Below are 19,931 nucleotides of genomic sequence, written 5' to 3' on the forward strand. Positions count from 1 at the left end.
GAATACGCAAACCCTGCGGTTCATTCTGCTCGAGGGAGGCCCTGCGAGCGCGGCAATGGCGAAGCGGCCAGCCGGGGTGGGGGGCGGGAGGGGACAGGAGGCGTGGTGGCCCCGCCGGCGTGACTGCACGTGTGCCCGGCGCGGTGGCCGGGACCGGCGTGTCGGGCGTGGGGCCGGCTCCGTGGCATGGTGGGTGTGGCGGGGGATGCCCGGGGCGGTGGTCCCGGCGTGGGTGCGCCGCGCGCCAGGCACAGTAGTCCTTGGGCCCGGGCGGCGCGGGCGCGGCCGGCGTTCCTGCAGAGGGAGCTGTACGCCCGGCCTGACTCACGCACGGCGCCGCCCCCTTCCTCTTGTCGCCGCCGCAGCCGCTGGGCCCGCCCGCCGGGGAGGGGCTGCCGGCCTCGCCGACAGCTCCTTCCTGCTTCCCGCAAGTCCTCGCCGCCGCGCCGCAGGTCCGGTCGTGAGTGCCGGCCGAGAGCTGCCCGCCGCCGCCGTCGCCGCCGCCGCCGCCCGGCCCGCGCCCCCGCCTCTCCCCGCGACCCGCCCGGCCCCCTCGCGACCGCTCCGGAGCCCGCGCCGCCCCCGCGCCCCCGGCCATGCTGTCCTTCCAGTACCCCGACGTGTACCGCGATGAGACCGCCGTGAGTACCCCCGCCGCCTCCTGCCCGCCCCTCCCCCTCCCCTCCCCCTCCCCTCCCCTCCCCTCCCCCTCGGCCTTTGTTTGCAAGGCCGGGCGGGGGGCGCCGGGCTCCTCCCTAGCCGAGGGGGCCCTGGTGGCGGTCACCCTCCGCCTGCTGGCGGCGGAGTCGGTGGACAGCCGCCGCTGGGCCGCTTCCTGAGAAGATCAGCGGGGTCAAGGGCAGACGCCCAGGTGGGAATGGGCATCTTAAGGGAGTGGGAAGACAGAACGTGTCACTGCTTTTTGACTGGAGGAGGCTCTGGCTTAAATATGGTGGTAGGAAAAAGTGTGTATGCGTGTAGGTGATGTCCAATTATAAAACAAAAGCAAACTTTTTCAACTCACAAATTAAAAATACTTAAGAGTTGAAGTTCATTCATTCGATTTTAAAACGTGTATCGAGCGCTTCCCCTGCCCTTGGCCGAGCGCTGGGCGACGGGCGCTGGGGATGCAGGGCCGAGGTAGAGTCCTGGGGAAGGTGGAGCAGGGCCCCGAGCTGTGGCAGTGTTGATCCGAGTGTTCCTAAACTAGAACAGGAGTTGGTGGGGGCGAGACGAGGTCTTAGAAGGGGAGAGGATGCCCTTTTAAAGAATGAAGTTTTGCCTAGTGCAGGGGTTAGCCACCGTTTCCCTCAGCTGTAGATGACCTCAGGGTCACTGTTGAGGTCCTCATGGTGGAATTCTGGGCAAACGCTTTTTGGTGTGTAAAAATTAGTTTGGCATTTTAAGAACTGGAGTAAATCCAAATGTTGTGGGCATGATTCTGGTAGGAATAGCCAAATTCTTCAGATTACTTAAAATGGAATCCAAATAAAAAAGATTTTTGTATGATACAGTTCTAGGTTTTTTCTATTTGCTTTGACCCGATTTATGCCAGAAAGTCTGTACTTTAAGGCAGTCTCATTTGGGGATAAAGGGTACTGGGGCTTTAGAGTAAAGGACGTATTGTTTTAAATTAAGATTTCCAAGTGACACTGATGCATCCATGGTTTCTTTGACCTGTGGTCATCTGGTAACCATGTTTTCTCAGCCTGTTCAGCTGCTTGCTTATTAAATTTACTCTGACGCCCAAGAAGCTCTATCCCTGTGGTTCAGAGAGTTGTTTCCTTTGTGTCTGGGAGTAAAGTGATCCAGCAGGAATGGAAAAGAGGAGAGACCAAGTAAGAAGCACTGAGCGCTGGTTCTGGTTTTGTCACTCACTCGCTGGATGCTCTTTGGCAGATCACTTACCTGTTACAGGCCTTCTCTCCCATATATGAACTATTAGGGCCGGCTTGGTTAATCACAGAGCTTATTTGCTGCTGTAGTAAGAATATCATCATTCATTCATTCACATGATGGTCCAGCCCTGCAGTGTAACAGACTTTAGTAACGGGAAGACATGAATATCTCAGTTTGGTTCTTGAGGATCTTTGAGTTTTCAGGAGAGATAAACTTATAAAGAACTATTATGTGGTTTGATAAGTGCTGTTTTAGATTTGTTTTGTTTTATTTTTAAAGGCAGGGTTGCTTCTTGCTTAGTTTTTCCCTTTTCGGGTTACCAAAATCCTACAGTTCACTTCTCTGTGTTTTACAGTTCTTGAAAGGGTTAAGTGAGGATTTTTTTTGAAGACATCAGAAAGCTTATGAACAATTAACTTGAAAGAGTATACCATGGATTTTAATACTCTCCAGTTCCTTTTCATCAAAGAACTCATGATCAACCTCAAGGCCAAGGAAATGTGGTTCTGGTCCAGCCTGGACCCTGCTCTGTGGATCCCAGTGTATTTATCCCAGCCCTGATAGCCTGCATGGAGTATCTTTTTCCTGTGACAGAGTCCTGATTACTAACCCTAGTCTTGACTTGTGCATTTGCTCAAATTGTAGCCTTGATTTCTAGGATGGGTTCGTTTCTCTCCAGCAGGTGCTAGAGATTGCTGTAGCTCTCTGTCTCTCTCCCTTGAGCATATTCCAGCTACCCACTGCACAGTCTCCTGCTGCACTGTGGGGTTGGAGCATGCAACCCTTTGTGGTGGATTTCTGCTTTAGTGAGCAGAGTTTTGGAAACCTTGCCATTCCACTGTAATGCCATTGCCCGTCCCCCGAGAGTGTTGCCCTCAGGGAATTCGGGCCTGCTACAGCATTTAGAAGAATGTATAGGGTGAGTGGAGAACACAGAGGAGGATGAGATTAATTTCCACCAGTAGGAAGAGACAGTATGTGAATTGAGCCTGGAAGTCGGCCAGTTGGTTAAGGTAGAAAGGACATTCCTGGCGTGTGACTTAAAGTCATCGTTATGTAGGGCTGAACAGTCATGGAATTGCATTTGTTTTAGGATGGCAGGAAGGCCACTGTGACCAGAATATCCGTGGGTGGATGAGCTTGGAAGGGAGCTGGAAAGGGAGAAAAAAGAAAATGGGGCCAGGTTTGATGGGCTCTGCGTGCTGTGTGTACAAGTCTGCACTTCGTCCTGAAGGCAGCAGGTGAGCTGTTGAACAATACAAGTGAAATATTGAACAGTAACCGTGTCTTATTTTTAAAGCCTCTTGGGAAAATAAGGCATGGTTTGCAAACTTAAATCAGATGGGAGAATCAGATACTGCACAACTTGACTTCAGGGGATGTAGCTATGAGATCACCCCATTTGTAGGGTATCGTCTTGTAAAAGAAAAACGTAGGGAGCGGGCGGGATGGGGGGAGGGCACTTGGCTCCTGGGGTTCTCCTGGAGAGAATCAGTTTCTTGTCCTGGTTAAACATGTCTGCTTGATAACTAACTTCAGTTGCTTTAGATGGCGATGGGGCTGTTTGCTCAGAGGTAAACACCATTCAGGAGGCAGTCCAGTGTAAGATACGCTGGGTTCTGAGTCAAGGTCCAGCTGTGCACCTGCCAGTTCAGAACTGGCCTGCTTCATTAGCCAAAGGTTGAGTCCACAGGCTTTGAGGTCGGCTCAAGGTGGGTCACAGTCCTCCCTCCCACTTATTAACAATCTGACCCTTGTCAATTGCTTTAATTCTCTCCAGCTTCAGTTTCCTCATCTGGAAAAATGAGTTGGTAATAACCTCCCAGTGAGGACCAAATAGATAACGTGGCTATGGCGCAGTGTTTAGCTCACAGTAAGTCTGTGGCCTTCCAGTCTCTGTGAATTGCATTCTGCAGTTTGGAAAATAGGAATATCATCAGCTCTCTTACAGGGTTGCTTTAAAGCATCAGGCACAACAATGTGGATATTCAGCAAATGTTCATTGCTTTGGGTCTAGCACTTGGCAGCACCTTCACTTAGTCATAATACTAAGATGACTTGCAGTTAATCTTTTCCCCTTCTTTATGAAAAGTTAAGTCTTTGGATATGTCTGAGTTCTAGTAGCATCATAATCGAGGAACATTTGTTAAGTGTCCAGTCTGTCCCCTTCAAGGAATATTTGGGGACAAAGCTGTTGGCAGATTGTTTGGAGTCACAGCGCTGATTCTGAACTCGGTGTGGCCCTGGGCGTGTTGCCATCGTGTGTCTGACCTCACTCCTAAAAATACTGGATTGGCAGATCTTTCACAACTTTACATTTTTTTGATTCCTTATTGACAGAGAAAAGATGGTTGTTACTGTAAGCATATTTTGTAACCATTCCAAGGGGTGTAAAATGTAAGACACTTGCAGATGAGAAGAAAAGACAGAAAGCGTTTCTTCAGTGAGGATAATCAGCTAAAATTTAGAGAGGCTTTTGGTAAGGATTGAAAATTGGTAATTTCAGGAAGACGCATGGGGAAGACTTTCATCTGATTTTGTCAGTTGCACTTGTCAGTCATTGTTTGCTGAGAACAGTTCCTGTGTTCCACCTGAACTGCCCGTCCTTCCAGGTGTGCATTTCCCCAGGTGCCCTCCTCTGGCGCCAGATGAGGACAGATGCTGACCCCTTGCAGAAAAGCCTGAGGTTTGAGGCTTGGGGGAGATTCTTCTCAGTTGGCCAGCAGCCACGCTGAAACTTTGACCAGCAGTAGAAACAGCAGGTTTTCCTTTTCCAGGAGAGTGTTCTCTTTCCTTCGGAAATAGCCCTTACATTTTGGTATCATAGAACAAAACAAGGAGACAGATGCAAAACTCACTGGAGGCGCTGGTAGTCTTCTGGACAGCCTCATATAAGAAGCCTTAGCCGGAATGTTATTGAGTTGTTGAGAGAGACTTGACTGGAAAGACGTTGTCCATGTGGTTTCATTTGATTAGATGAATCACGTGAGTATGAAATGGAGAGGTTCTGTAGAGACATTTACCTGTGGATAGTTTCTTTAGGCATCATCACCTGGGGAGTGGCGACTCCCTGTCATTCTGGTCTCAGTCCGTCTCTGAGGGCAGGCCCAGGAATTTGGTTTTTCAGAAGCTCCCACGTGGTTCTGAAGATCAGCCCCTGTGAGCGCTCCTGGAAGTGTCCCCTCAGTCGGGCCTTTCTTGCACTCGGCAATTTTATTCATCAGATATCAAGGTAGTCCCAATGCGTGATGCCTTTGTGCCTCCTCTTCTACACAGTGAAAGAAAGCATTTCATAACAATGCACTAAACGGAAGAAAAGCTTCAGTTTTAGAAACGTTCTTTTATGGCACGTAAGTCAGCTTTCTCAGCTGACGTCACTTAGCATCATTGCACATTAGTTAACTTGCTTTTTGGCAGTTCAGACTTAAAGGCACAACGGATCATATTGTACATTGTAGGGAGATTTTCTAAGCATCAGTCAGCTTAGCAAGAACAGGGCAATGCACTCGTGTGTGGTGGCACCCTCCCAAGCGTGCCCTTCCGGCATCCCCACTGCATTGTGTAATTCTGCGCTTTGCTACCGACAACACGTTTTCAAGTTTCTTTAGCACAGCGGCAGGCCTTTGTTTTGTGTTGTACAGATGGAGCGGTTCCTATTCTGACCTTTCATCTTTCTTCCCTCTCCAGCTAAAACGTTCTTTTCATGAAGGGTGGCTTGACACCTTTGAGAACCTGCCAGCTTCGGTTCATGTGGTAATTTGGGCAGACACATTGCCAGTGAGCCAATGGGGCTGTTTCTGCCTGCCCCTTTCCTATCTCTCTACCACATTCGGAAAGTAGTAACTTAATTGGGATTAGACACTAGTTATCTAATACCGTATTTTGTCTTTTGCAGGTACAGGATTATCATGGGCATAAAATTTGTGACCCTTACGCTTGGCTTGAAGACCCAGACAGCGAGCAGACAAAGGTAAATTAGGGTTTTATGATTAAAGATAAGGCGGCCTTCATAGCTCAGACCAAACCCTAGACATCAATAACCGTGGCGTTTCCCTTCTGGTATCATCCTGTGTTGTCTGCAGTGAGAGGGTGAATAGACATGTTGGTACTAGCACTTTCTGTGAAATGATTCATGGGAAAGAGGTGAAAGCATTTTTAGTCCCATAGAAGATCACGTAACTGTTTTGAATAATGTGTATGGTTTATAGGGACACTAATGAACCAACTATTTGAAATGAAAATATTTGAAAGAAGGAAAACGGAATTTTACCAAAGGAAAATGAAAACCTACAGAAAAATTAGGTGAAGGAAAAAATTGCCTAATACATTTTCTCCAAAGGAAAGAAAATTGTATATATTTAAGAAGTACCAGGTCCTGAAAACTGAATGCTGGTCATATAGATTACTTATTGATTTTAATGCAACAACAATAAAATTATAAGTAAACTAAATTCTAAGTATCTTATATTTTATAAGGGGGTGGGGGGAGAATTTTCTACTCTGTCTAAAAATATGAGGCTTTCCTATTCTTTTGGAGAAACGTAGTATTTTGAGCTGAAGTCTCATTTCGTTAACGAAGTTTACCTCTAAGTGCCATGTCCCATGGATATTTTTTCCTCCTTGGAGTGCCCAAGACTTGTCATTTGAGAGTCATTATTTACATAGACTCTATGTGGTTAAGTTTGCTTCGTTGAGGGAATAGTGTTTCTCCAATCCACTCCAAGTTCCTTGACTCCTTTATTTATAGCCATGCTAACTTAGTATGTAAAAATATGTATACAATTTCTAATGTGCTCAGCATTCCAGAAGTTTATTTAAGCTTCTTTAGAATCCCAGAGTACATTTCCCATCAAAAAAAAAAATGTTAATGTACGCTAAGTAGTTTTCTAGGCCAGCTTCTAAAAGCCTATATCTTAGCTGCGCTTATATCTTGTGGTCCCTTGCCACCGTATATACCAGTGTTCTCTGGAGAACTGAACTCAGATTTCCAAGGCACTTCAGATTTTCCAGGAAGACATTCCCTTCTGATGTGGACCTGGCTAGTGGAATGGGGATTCTCTCCTTGCCCATCCCCCATCCCCAACCCTTTCACACTCCCTGGTCAGTGGGGTTGCAGACTCCACCACCTTCATGCCCTTAGGGAAAAGCTTCACCAGGAACAGAGTGCAGGGAAGGGCTTAGGCAGGCACGATGATACATGGAAGAGGAGAAAGTAGAGGCAGGAATCAAGTCTTTCTTCTTCATTTCCGAAGCACTGGCCTGCCTGCTTTCCTTTCTGCCGCACTCAGCTGTTCTTCGTGGCTAGCATTTCTCTCCTCCTCTGCCCACTGCAGAAACTCTTAAACCTTCTTCCCTATCCTTTCCCTTGAAGTCAGCACACCACCATTTTGAGATTTTCTCATGGTTTTTACTTCTGTGTAGACTCCCTCATTCTCACCCTTTCCTGATTCCCTTCAAGAAAGACAGAGGTCTCATGGGTGAGAATGATTGGTATTTGGGTTTTCATTTTCCTTTGGTGAAGCAGCGGGTTATAGAGGTTGATGGGTAGCCATCCCCAAGTGAGAAACAAATGGGTCATTTCAGGGGCAGGCAAAGGCTCTAGCTCCGCAGGTGGGGCTGAGCGGAGCTGGGAGCAGGTGTGGGCCACCTCCTCACCTCCACTCTGCCACAGATGACCTTGACCGTCCAGCTTTGGGCTGAGCCGAGACAGGGATTGAGCCTGGGAATGGAGAGTCACAGGCAGCTTCATAGCCTGTAATGGAGGGAAGGAGATGAACTTCCTGTCCATCGCTGGAAAACTATCCCCAAGGACTGTCTCTATGACGATTACTTTGTCTGAGGTTTTGGGTACAACCTGGATTCCTTCAGCCTTTGATGGTGCTTGAGTGATGCAGCTGTGTTGGAACGACCCAGTTTTTGTTTACGTGTTAATGGATGCATACTTTGCTGTTCCTTAATTGCTGATGGCTGGTCCTGCGGTTGACGAGCCACTTACTAGCAGATGAAACTTTGCCGATTGGTGATCTTGCAGTCAACACTGGATAGACGCTAATGACACTGACGTATACACTGTTGTTTTCATGGTATACATTGGTGGTTTACTATGGGCAGAGCAGTTCCCTGGTAGCTTTGCATACCCTGTCCCATTCAGTTCTCAAACTCGGACATAGGCCTTTTTATTGAAGAAATGGAGTTAGAATGATTAAGTAACATGTCCAAGTTCACGTAGCTCGTAAGAGTGGAAGCCAGGCAGTCCCGATGGTTATCAACCTCACATTAAAGAAATGATAAAAGATCAAAGACTCTGGGTGTAATAGCTTTGGAAATGCAAGCTATAGGAATATATTCATGTCTGTGCTTGCTGTGGGACTCTGTATGTCCTCCTGCAGGTGCCCTCGGCTTCCCCCCACCCCCCTCCCACACTAACCTGTTCAGACGGTGTACCTAAGGTGTCAGAGGGCTGTGCAGCTCGTGCCTTCTCCCCGCATCCTCCATACACACCTTGCCCAGTCCCCCCTTAAACACCCTCATTATTGATGGGAGCTAGTGGTCATCTGGGATCTGATGAGTGAAATTTCGGTCTCAGACTGAAAAGACAGAGTGTGTTTTTCTAACGCTCAGAAGAGCAGCAGGGACATTTTCTACTCACAGTTAGAGGCATGTACACACAGGTGTGTTAGCCATACCTTGGTGTAAAGAGGAAAATCTTCACATAACCTCTAAATCGAAGAAAAACTGCTTGTTACATTTTCAATAAAAAAAACAGCCCAGAAGTGAGGAACATTGATAGCTCATTTATACTAAGATCTGAAATGCTATCGGTAAGTCCTTGATTTAATCTAGTATCTAATATAGGTTATCCAACTCTTCGAGTTCCGGGCGTTTGAGGCTTTATCCTTTATAAAAGAATCTCAGAGCAGACTTGTAACTTAGAAAATGCTCAAAGACAGTGGTGGTGGGGACTTGAATCTGGGTGAATTCTTTCAAGCTGTGAAGGCCCACGTAACCCTATTTTATAGCAAGTGTTCCAGTTTGTAGAAGATCCTACACAACTCAGTTGTTTCTTTGAGGTCAATTCAACCTTTGTAAAGAGGAAACAGTGTTCCAGCACTGCCCAATAGATTATATAATGTAAGCCACGTAGATAATTCAAAGTTTTCTAGTAGCCACATTAAGTAAGAAGAAACAGATGAAATTAATTGTAATAATTTAATCTAGTATACTCAAAATATTAACATCTCAACATGTAATGAATATAAAATACTGTTAAGATATTTTACATTCTTTTTTTTGAAACTAAGTTTTAAAAATCCAGTGTATATTTTATACTTATAGCACATGTCAATTCAGACCAGCTACATAATCAGTTGCTCATTTGCTACATGTGGCTAGTGGCTACCATTTTGGACAGTGAAGATATGGACCAACCTTTCTTGTGAATATAGTTGTAAAGACTATAAATAATGTTAGCAGGTTAAAAAAAAAAGCAGAATTTGTCACAGGAATTCAAGAACAATTTAATATTATTATATTCATAGATTAAGTAAACCTATATTATATAATTAACCTAGTTCATATTTTAAGAATTAAAGAAAATCCAAAGCTAAAAATAGAAATAACTTTAATAAGATAAATATTCAAAACAACTTAAGCACTAGGCTGGAATATCTCTGTCACTACTATTTTTGTATGTTTGCAAAGCTTTGACCAGTGCAATAAAACATGAACTGAAATTTGTACAGGTGAAAATAAAATTATCATTAATTATAGATTCTATGATTATGTGTCTAGAAAACCTCAGGGAAACACCTGAAAACTTTTTAGAATTAATGTGTTCGGTGAAGTGAGTATGTACCAAATAACTGTAAAATCAATAGCAATGATGAGACATCAGCCCACCTGATAGCAAAAAGCAAATACTTAAGGAAGAAGAGTTTTCAGGCCTACTGGGAGAGTAATAGTGTCACTTCAGAAATAGGGAGATCTAGAAAAGGGCCAGTTTGGGGCATTATTTTATTTTTATTTTTATTTTTTTTCGGTACGTGGGCCTCTCACTGTTGTGGCCTCTCCTGTCGCGGAGCACAGGCTCCGGACGCGCAGGCTCAGTGGCCATGGCTCACGGGCCCAGCCGCTCTGCGGCATGTGGGATTTTCCCGGACCGGGGCACGAACCCGTGTCCCTTGCATCGGCAGGCGGACTCTCAACTGCTGCGCCACCAGGGAAGCCCCTGGGGCATTATTTTTAATAGTGAAAAATTGGAAATCGCCATTTCCAACAATAGTTTAGTGTTTAGGTCAAATCTGGTGGATCTGCTTAACGACATAGTATATGCCTCTATTAAAATGTTGGGCTGTAAAGATTGCTTACTAAGTGAAAAAGTGCTTAAGGTAGAACATGAAGTGGGAGAAGGATGCAAGATTGTAGTGCTCCCAGTGACCACAACTTTATAAAGTGTGTTTGTAATTCTAGGAGCATCTGTATGGAAATACAACCTAAACAATAATAAGATAAAGGGAAGGCTCTGGGTTAAAAGCCCTTTAGACATCTCGTAAGTGTGATATACTCTTGAGGTGTCTGAACCATAGTGAAATCTCACTGAGGTAAGTGGGACACCAGGGTAACCTTGGAAGTTTTCAGTGTGAGATGGCAGAGAGGGAGGTTTGCAGTCATTAAAAAGGATTTGAAGACAGATAGGCAGGTCCCAACAGGTGGTCAGTCCATACTTCCCATTCAGCAGGCTCTCCCCTGGTGGCGCAGTGGTTAAGAACCTGCCTGCCAGTGCGGGGGACACGGGTTTGGGCCCTGGTCCGGGAAGATCCCACATGCCACGGAGCAACTAAGACCATGCGCCACAACTACTGAGCCTGCACTCTAGAGACCGTGAACCACAACTAGTGAAGCTCACACACCTAGACCCGGCGCTCAGCAACAAAGAGAAGCCACCACAATGAGAAGCCTGTGCACCGTAACAAAGAGTAGCCCCCGCTCACTGCAGCTAGAGAAAGCCTGCGCATAGCAAGGAAGAGCCAACGCAGCTAAAAATAAAAATAAATAAATCTATTAAAAAAAAAATAAAGGTTGTCCTTTGCAGGTCATGGAAGGAAGTGTGTAGCAGCCTTGATGCACCCCGATATTTTGACACCAAGGTAACTTGAGCCTCCAGACTACTAATAGCAAGACACCCATCCCCCACCCACTGACAGTAATGTGCATGTGATTCACTTCCTAATCTTTTAACTTCCTAAGTGTCCTGTGGCACACAAACAAGTGAACCCCAGACCCCACACTCGGCCTTAGCTCTTTGCAGCCTCTTTCTTCCTCTCAGTTGGTGTCCTGGCCCCTTTGGGTGTGCCCTGTTCAGATCTCATTTCAGATACCATCACGGGCCATCTCCTCTTTTCCTGTCTGTAAGCCACTCTGCTTGCCCCTCCGTGTAGCTGATACCCCTTCTTCCTTTGTCCTGTCTCCCATCAATATAAACCATTCTCTTCGTGATCAGCAACAGCCCCATTGCCAAATCCAGTGACCTTACCATGGTCCTGTGTCTTCACTGTGCAGATGGACCACGTGTCCTGGGGAATAGTAGAGACTTTTATGTCACCAGCAAAGGGACTGCTGTGCCCCCTCAGCTTTGCATTGCCTCTCAGTCCCTTGCACTTTACGGAAGCAGCCGTCTCGCTCTCGGGTCCCTGTGAGAGTACCGAATGCATATTTCTTTCCCCTGGCCTCCCCGTCCATCGTGGTGCAGTCAGTCCACGTGGCAACATCTGCGCCCCTTCCTGATAGTGAGAAATTCTCTGCATCCCTGGGCTTGGTTTTGCAGCCCTAAAGTCCAGATAGAAGCAGTGTCCTTGTAGCCTTTTGAAGAGTCTCCCCATTTTACTCCATCTTATTGTGGCTTCAGCCTCTTGGTTGAATATTCCAGAACTTGTGACTGAGTTAGTGAAGGGGAGATACAGAAAGGAAGGATTTACACCTTTCATGGGATAGCTGCTGTCATTGTAACTAGTTGTCAAGTCTGGCTTCCACAGGAGCTCTGTCCTGGGGCTTTGGTACAGGAGGTAAGCAAATGTAGAATACCAGCTGCAGATATCAAATGACTAATTTATTTTTCCCTCTCTGAGAGCTGCCTCAGGCAAAATGACAGTAACAACAGCTCCATCCCTTGTGGATCATGAGAGAAGAACTCTTAATAGGAACCAGCAAAAAAGAAAAAGAAAAAAAATTGTTTTTATGTTCAGTCCTTCTAAAAAATTACATTACCAGTTGTTTCGGAGAGGATCAAAGGAATACAGAACGTAGGTCTTTTCCCCCATAGCCCATTTGGCTGAGTAGTTAGGGGTCGCCCATTACACCTGCTGAGAAGGGGCTGTGAAGGTAATGAGCAGGACAGTCCCTCAGTCTTACAGGTAAAGAAGCTGGAAATGTCACCTTTCTGCCCACGCTGTTCCCTTCCTTGGCAGGAAAGGTTTAAATCTCAAAGGACTTCTGATCATCTCTAGGGTACTTAAATAGCCTAGGATTTCTGTGTAGGTATTTTAATGTCACAGAGGTCGGTGGAGAACAGAGTTGAGGACAGTCAACACCTTTCCCTGGGATCCTCTCTGCCTATCCTAATACGTGGTTTTTTTCTTTGCTTGCTTGCTTTTGTTTTTGTTCTTTGGGTTTAACCCTAAAAGCAGGTAGCGTGAGCAGTTGCTGCTCTGTGCTGGTATCAGTCTGGCCTAGATCTCCCTGGGCGGTGTGCCTTCCTAAAGTGGGGGAGAGCCAGCGTGGGCAACAACTGCTGGGGAGCTGGGTGAGCCACGATCCTTTTGTCCACTTGCGTTTCCCCCTCAGGCTCTCAGGCCGCAGAGGCAACCGTGGAAACTTGCTCCCAGGACTTCCGCTAACATGAAGGGCCAGTTCAGTGTCTCTAAGCCAACAGACAGCAGGTGAAGCTGACTGGGAACTGAGGAATACTGGATCTAATTAACAGCATAAGAGACTTTAGGTTTTGGTTTTGGTTTATGGTGTTCTTTCGAAGACTTTAGGACAAACTGTGAATATCCTCTTTTTAAGTAGGTCCTTCATCCTGTGAGTTTCCAGGCGTTTCCCATGTCACCTCTGTTGGGAGGCAGGGTGGAGAAACAGAATATTTGCCAGATGGGAATAGAAGTCACAGACCTTGGTCTTTCATTTTCTTGGCCTTGGAGCACAGCCAGCTACCTTACCTGGGATTCCTTTTCTTCATCTATAAAATGAATATCGTCACACTGAATTCATCTAGCTCCAAAGTTTTAATGACACCCACCTGAGAAAATGCCTGTAAAAATTCATTTTCCCCACACAGCAGAGCTCTGTACAAAGATGATACATCTTGGGCACTGCTGCTTCAATGTTTTGAGATGTAGACCTTCAGACTCTAGTCCTCTTATTTGCTTACTCAGAATGTTGAACTTTAAAGACGCCTCTGTCTTTTTATTTTCATCCACAAAATGAAGCAGGATTTTCCTTTTGAATTCTAGTTTTTTTAGAAAAAGATACTTAAATTCTAAGCATTGAATTCCCCACACCTCCGCCAACGGAACTGTGGCATCTAAGTGTGGCTTAGTTTTTCTAAAGGACGATGACTGAACTAGGCCAAACATTACCTTAAAGCTATTTGGTAGTGCCTCTTTTTTTTTTTTTTTTTTTTTTTTTTTTTGCGGTACGCGGGCCTCTCGCTGTTGTGGCCTCTCCCGTTGCGGAGCACAGGCTCCGGATGCGCATGCTCAGCGGCCATGGCTCACGGGCCCAGCTGCTCCGCAGCATGTGGGATCTTCCCGGACCGGGGCACGAACCCGCGTCCTCTGCATCGGCAGGCGGACTCTCAACCACTGCGCCACCAGTGGGGAAGCCCTGGTAGTGCCTCTTTTAATTGGTGTTTTCTGAACCCACTGGCAAAGCTGGCCTGTGAAACGCCCTGCCATCCATTCATTAATGTTTCATGTAAGGACCTGGATTGAGAATTACTACTGTGTTGTTCCTCCTCTAGTGGAAACAAGAAATGCTCTAGGTAAATCTGTTACCACATATCATCTCAATCTGCAAGGCATTTCAGGTCTTAAAGGTCTCACCACCTCCTACAGAAATGTTGAGCCTTATGTACGTTCGCAAACATACTTCTGATAAATCCACAGTTGAAATATGTAGTTAGGGAACAACATCCTTTTGATCTGTGCATGGGGTAATTGTCAAAAGTATGACAGAATTTGCTGGTCCTGGGCCATCCTCTTTTCTAAGCAGTGCTTTCTCTTGTCTTTTTCTATCTTCTTTCTCTTGCTTTCTGTAATGAGGTTTTTGAGGCAAGCAGTAGAAATGAATTCTGGCCATGTTAGGCAAATAAGGAATTCATAGCAAGGATATGAGGCCAGCTCCTGGGATGCACTGAGGGCCAGGCTTGGAAAGCAGGCAGCAACCAGACAGTTGTGGGACTCCGTGGTGGGAATTGCCACTTTTCACCCAGCACTGCTGATGGCATCAGTGATTACAGTGATTCGGCCCTCTGTCACTTGTTCCAGTGGCTGCATCCCAGGAGAGGGAGTTCTGATTGGCCAAGCTCCAGATGTGTGCTCACTCCTTGGCTGTACTGTGGCAATGAAAAAAGATTTGGTAAAAGCCTTAGGGACCCTCTTTGGCTTCTGGAGTGTCAGGACAGCTATGTGAAGTTAGTGTCTCACTAAGCAGGGTAGAGCCCTGGGGAGGAGAATGGATGCCGGCTGGCCCTAACGCCATAGGTCCACTGGTTTCATTCCCCTTCCTTCTCCATGTGTGCTCACGCCCTCCCCTTCTTCCCCTGTCCTGGGTTTACCGGTGTGCCCACTGCACCAAGCATCAGGTTAAATGGGGGTGAGGAGAGGGATGCGTTGTCATGAGCAAGACAGATGTGGCCCATGCCGGCTTGGACTCACACATCAGCCTAGGAGACCGGAGATCGGAGCTGGGTGAACCACTTAACCTTTGAGCTGCTAGAGGTCAGTGCCGAAAGGAGGCTGAGCCACACCTTGAGTAGAGGCTGGGAGTCTTGCCCCATTTGTTCACCACCAGGGAAAGCCCCATTTTAGAACAGCAGACCCCAAACCACTGATGAAATTCTTAAGGTGCTTGTGTACATTTAACATGAATATTTTCCCCGTGGGCAGCTACTCGGCTTTGGTTCCAATTATCTACATGTCCTCTATGAGAAATGCCGATATCAGACATGGTATCTTTGGGAAAACAGTTATTAAAGAACTGACAACTAAAGAACAAAGATAACTGACTCTTCTGAGCCTCTTTCTCTTCTCTTAGGTATCTGGAATCCATTCACCAGCCCATGCTGCCATGTCCAGGGGGAAAGCATTCAGTCATAAACGTCACCTGGGTATTTGTTAAAACTAGACACGCCCAAACTCTACTTCTGTAGCATCTGATTTGAGTAGAGATCTATTTCCCAAGCACCTCACCAGGTAATTGTTAAGATCCAGAAAGCTTGGGAAAACTGCCCTAGAGAATGCTTAGGCATGGTTAGAGAACAATAATAACACCTTTGATTTATATAGGGCACTTTGAAGGAGTTAAGGTTCTCATAGATGCCTCACTGGTTCATAGCATCTTTGTAAATTAGAGGGACAGTGTTTGTGATTCTCATTTTTCTCATTGAGGGAAATCAAGGCATGTGCCACAATAAAGACTTCTGCATCTCTCCTGTATAACACTGGATGGCCCTCTGACTATTTGGATCAGCTCTCTATTTAATCATGCACACCGTTCTCTGGAGCTCCAGTTCGGCCTGTGTAAAATCTCATACCCTTCCTGTTTTTATCCCTGCTGGCACTGCCTGGTTCAGGCATGCATTGCCACTGAGCTAGGCATTCAGTAGCCTCCTAACTTCTCTCCCTTCTTCCAGAATTTTTTTTCTACCCTGTTCTCCCCAGCAGCTGATGAGAACCCTTCGAGATCTTGGAACCTGTTTATTCATGGGAAAGCAGTAGTGTATATTCATTTAATGAACAGCTTTAGAGGTAGAAGAAAGACAGGTTTGAATCTTAACTCCACAGTTTTATCAGAGTTGTGACATTGGTCATGCTTATTAACCTCTCTAAGCTTCAAGTTTTTCTTTTTTAATTTTTTTAAAAATTTATTTTTGTCTGCATTGGGTCTTCATTGCTGTGCACAGGCTTTCTCTAGTTGCGTCAAGCAGGGGCTACTCTTCGTTGCGGTGCGCGGGCTTCTCACTGTGGTGGCCTCTCCCGTTGTGGAGCGTGGGCTCTAGGTGCGCGGGCGTCAGTAGTTGTGGTTCTCGGGCTCTAGAGCGCAAGCTCAGTAGTTGTGGTGCACAGGCTTAGTTGCTCCGTGGCATGTGGGATCTTCCTGGACCAGGGCTAGAACCCGCGTCCCCTGCATTGGCAGGTGGACTCCTAACCACTGTGCCAGCAGGGAAGCCCCTAAGCTTCAATTTTCTGATTTATAATCTGGAGAAAACTACTGTGTGTGGTTGTGGGGAAAATTAAGTGATAATGTTTTTGAACCTTGGAACAGAGTGGTTGACACAAGTAAGTGCTTAATAAATGCTTGCCATTGCATTTATTATTAAATAGTTTAAATACCACAGGAACTATCTGCTTGATAATTTAAAAGGCCTCATCTTTAGAGCTATTTGGGACACATTCTTTTATTGCAATTATTTCTTGGGCTCTGTTTAGATCTCCTTTCTTTTTGGATCAATTTTAGTCATCTGTATTTCCTAGAAAATCGTCCATGTCATTGAGATTTTAAAATTTACTAACAGGGGATTATGTGAAATAGTTCTTATAATGACTTTACTCTCCTTGTTTGTGTCTCTATTTGTTTTTTGGGGTTTTTTTGGCTGTGCTGGGTCTTTATTGATGCGTGCAGGCTTTCTCTAGTTGCGGCAAGCGGGGGTACTCTTCGTAGCGGTGCTCAGGGTTCTCATTGCCGTGGCTTCTCTTGTTGCAGAGTATGGGCTCTAGGCGCGTGGGCTTCGGTAGTTGTGGCCCGCAGGCTTGGTAGTTGTGGCTCGTGGGCTCTAGAGCGCAGGCTCAGTAGTTGTGGCACACGGGCTTAGTTGCTCTGCGGCATGTGGGATCTTCCCAGACCAGGGATCAAACCCGTGTCCCCTGCATTGGCAGGCGGATTCTTAACCACTGCGCCACCAGGGAAGTCCCTGTCTCTCTTTCTTTATTATTTCAAATTTCCAGCATCTGTGACTTCTCTCCCCTTTTTGATTAGTTTAGCCAGCACTTTGTTTGAATGCATGGGAGTTTTTTGGTTGCTGTTTGTCTTTTTAGAAAGAAATGGTTCTAGGACTTATAAGTTGTACTCTTTAATTTTTTAGCTCATTAATTTCTTTTTATTTTGCTTTGTTACTTTAAAACTTTTTGGTTTGAACGTTTAGTTAAATTTCACTCTTTTTCATTGGTGGATCACCTTTTCCAGGCTTCCCTATCCAGCCCTTGGGCAAGCTTCTGGTGGATTCCTCCTCTTCTAGCCTGCCCATGCTTGGCCAGCTGAGCGGCTCCTGGAAGAGCTGTATCAGTCAGGACTCTTGACCAGCAGTACCTGAAAGCCAGCTCGCTCTAGCTCATATAAAAAAAAAAGGAGCTGAGTGGCTCACATAATTGAAGATCAGTACATGCCTTTAGGCACAGCCTGAGCCGGGACTGCACATGATATTTCTGGAAACTTGTCTCTTAGGTCATCTGCTTTTCTCTGATTGTTTTGTTTTCTAGCAGCCTCTCCCACATGGTAGGGAAAGATGGGCCTCGCCCCTTCAGGTTTTACACAGTCCTGACAACCCCAAATCTCATAAGATTACTTCTCCTTCCAGTGTTCACCTCAGTCCCTGAAAAAGGATTCTGGTTACTTAGCCTGGGTTCATAGCTACTTTATTGACTGTTACATGTAGAGAAGAATTGATGAAAGACTCTGCTTATGAAAATTAACAGGGTTTACTTATGTGAAGAATGTAGAGGGCTTCCCTGGTGGCTCAGTGGTTGAGAGTCTGCCTGCTGATGCAGGGGACCACGGGTTCGTGCCCCGGTCCGGGAAGATCCCACATGCCGCAGAGCGGCTAGGCCCGTGAGCCATGGCTGCTGTACCGCAAAAAAAAAAAAAAAAAAAAAATAGAATGTAGAAAGGAGTTAGCATAGTTAGAACATAGACAGAGGTATCACTAACATTATCTATGACATTTAGCGTAAGCTGCCGGCACCCAGAAATGATAAAATCTGATCAAGAGAGAGGATAAACCCCAAACTTCCTGAAGTTGTAACTCATTTTCCAGGCCCAGCCTTTTTATTTGGGTACAGAGTACCTCCCCTGGGCCAGATGTACCTCGTCAATCACAGTGTGGGCGCTGTCCTTCAGCATATGGCACACCCAGGCACCAACACCATCCCCCGAGCCTGTTCCAGGTACACTCCTGAATCCGTACTGTGGACTAGATCAGGTCAGCTGCCCCGATGTGTGTGGGATTCATGAAACAAGCCCTTAGATCAGCCTCGAGCCTCATCCTGCATGGATGTCCTGCCCGGCTCTGCATCAATCCCTGGATCTCGGGGAGGGGTACTCTGATGGCTAGCAGAGGTCACACCTCAGCCACTCCACCCCCAGTCTATCAGTGGGGCTTCCTAAAGGTACCGAAAAGAAACAGATGTCAACTCGAAGTGTTTTTACCACATTCTAAGAACTTTAATTCTTTTTTTTTAACATCTTTATTGGAGTATAGTTGCTTTACAATGGTGTGTTAGTTTCTGCTGTATAACAAAGTGAATCAGCTCTACATATACATATATCCCCATATCTCCTCCCTCTTGTGTCTCCCTCCCACCCTCCCTATCCCACCCCTCTAGGGGGCACAAAGCACCGAGCTGATCTCCCTGTGCTATGCGGCTGCTTCCCACTGGCTATCTGTTTTACATTTGGTAGTGTATGTATGTCCATGCCACTCTCTCACTTCGTCCCAGCTTACCCTTCTCCCCACCCCGTGTCCTCAAGTCCATTCTCTACATCTGCGTCTTTATTCCTGTCCTGCTCCTAGGTTCTTCAGAAGCATTTTTTTTTTAGATTCCATATATATGTGTTAGCATATGGTATTTGTTTTTCTCTTTCTGACTTACTTCACTCTGTATGACAGACTCTAAGTCCATCCACCTCACTGCAGATAACTCAATTTCGTTTCCTTTCATGGCTGAGTAATATTCCATTGTATATATGTGCCACATCTTCTTTATCCATTCCTCTGTCGATGGACACTTAGGTTGCTTCCATGTCCTGGCTATTGTAAATAGAGCTGCAGTGAACATTATGGTACATGACTCTTTCTGAATTCTGGTTTCCTGAGGGTATATGCCCAGTAGTGGGATTGCTGGGTCGTATGGTAGCTCTATTTTTAGCTTTTTAAGGAACCTCCATACTGTTCTCCATAGTGGCTGTATCAATTTACATTCTCACCAACAGTGCAAGAGGGTTCCCTTTTCTCCACACCCTCTCCAGCATTTATTTATTTTTTTATTATTATTTTTTAGAAGATGTTGGGGGTAGGAGTTTATTAATTAATTAATTTATTTTTGCTGTGTTGGGTCTTAATTTCTGTGTGAGGCCTTTCTGTAGTTGTGGCAAGCAGGGGCCACTCTTCATTGCGGTGCGCGGGCCTCTCACTATCATGGCCTCTCTTGTTGCGGAGCACAGGCTCCAGACGTGCAGGCTCAGTAGTTGTGGCTCATGGGCCTAGTTGCTCTACGGCATGTGGGATCCTCCCAGACCAGGGCTCGAACCCGTGTCCCCTGCATTAGCAGGCAGATTCTCAACCACTGCGCCACCAGGGAAGCCCTCCAGCATTTATTGTTTGTAGATTTTTTGATGATGGCCATTCTGACTGGTGTGAGGTGATACCTCATTGTAGTTTTGATTTGCATTAAGAACTTTAATTCTTAATGTTTTAGTTTTTCTTATTTTTTAAAATATTCTTGTTATAGTTTGGATTCCCTCACTGATACAAGAATTATTCA

At 46.0% G+C, this 19,931-nt stretch overlaps 1 protein-coding gene across 1 annotated transcript in view; it reads left to right on the forward strand.

Moving 5' to 3' along the window:
- Positions 1–496: 496 nt before the first annotated feature.
- The window catches only part of PREP (prolyl endopeptidase), a 140,047-nt gene continuing 120,612 nt past the window's right edge, over positions 497–19,931 (forward strand). Inside the window, exons 1-2 of the mRNA XM_060115106.1 lie at positions 497–641; positions 5,795–5,869. Of these exons, the coding sequence (XP_059971089.1) occupies positions 597–641; positions 5,795–5,869 (120 nt within the window). The 5' untranslated portion in view covers positions 497–596. The remainder of the gene's footprint in view (positions 642–5,794; positions 5,870–19,931) is intronic.

Source organism: Mesoplodon densirostris, chromosome 12 (genome assembly GCF_025265405.1).
Source record: "Mesoplodon densirostris isolate mMesDen1 chromosome 12, mMesDen1 primary haplotype, whole genome shotgun sequence".
Lineage (NCBI taxonomy): Eukaryota > Metazoa > Chordata > Mammalia > Artiodactyla > Ziphiidae > Mesoplodon > Mesoplodon densirostris.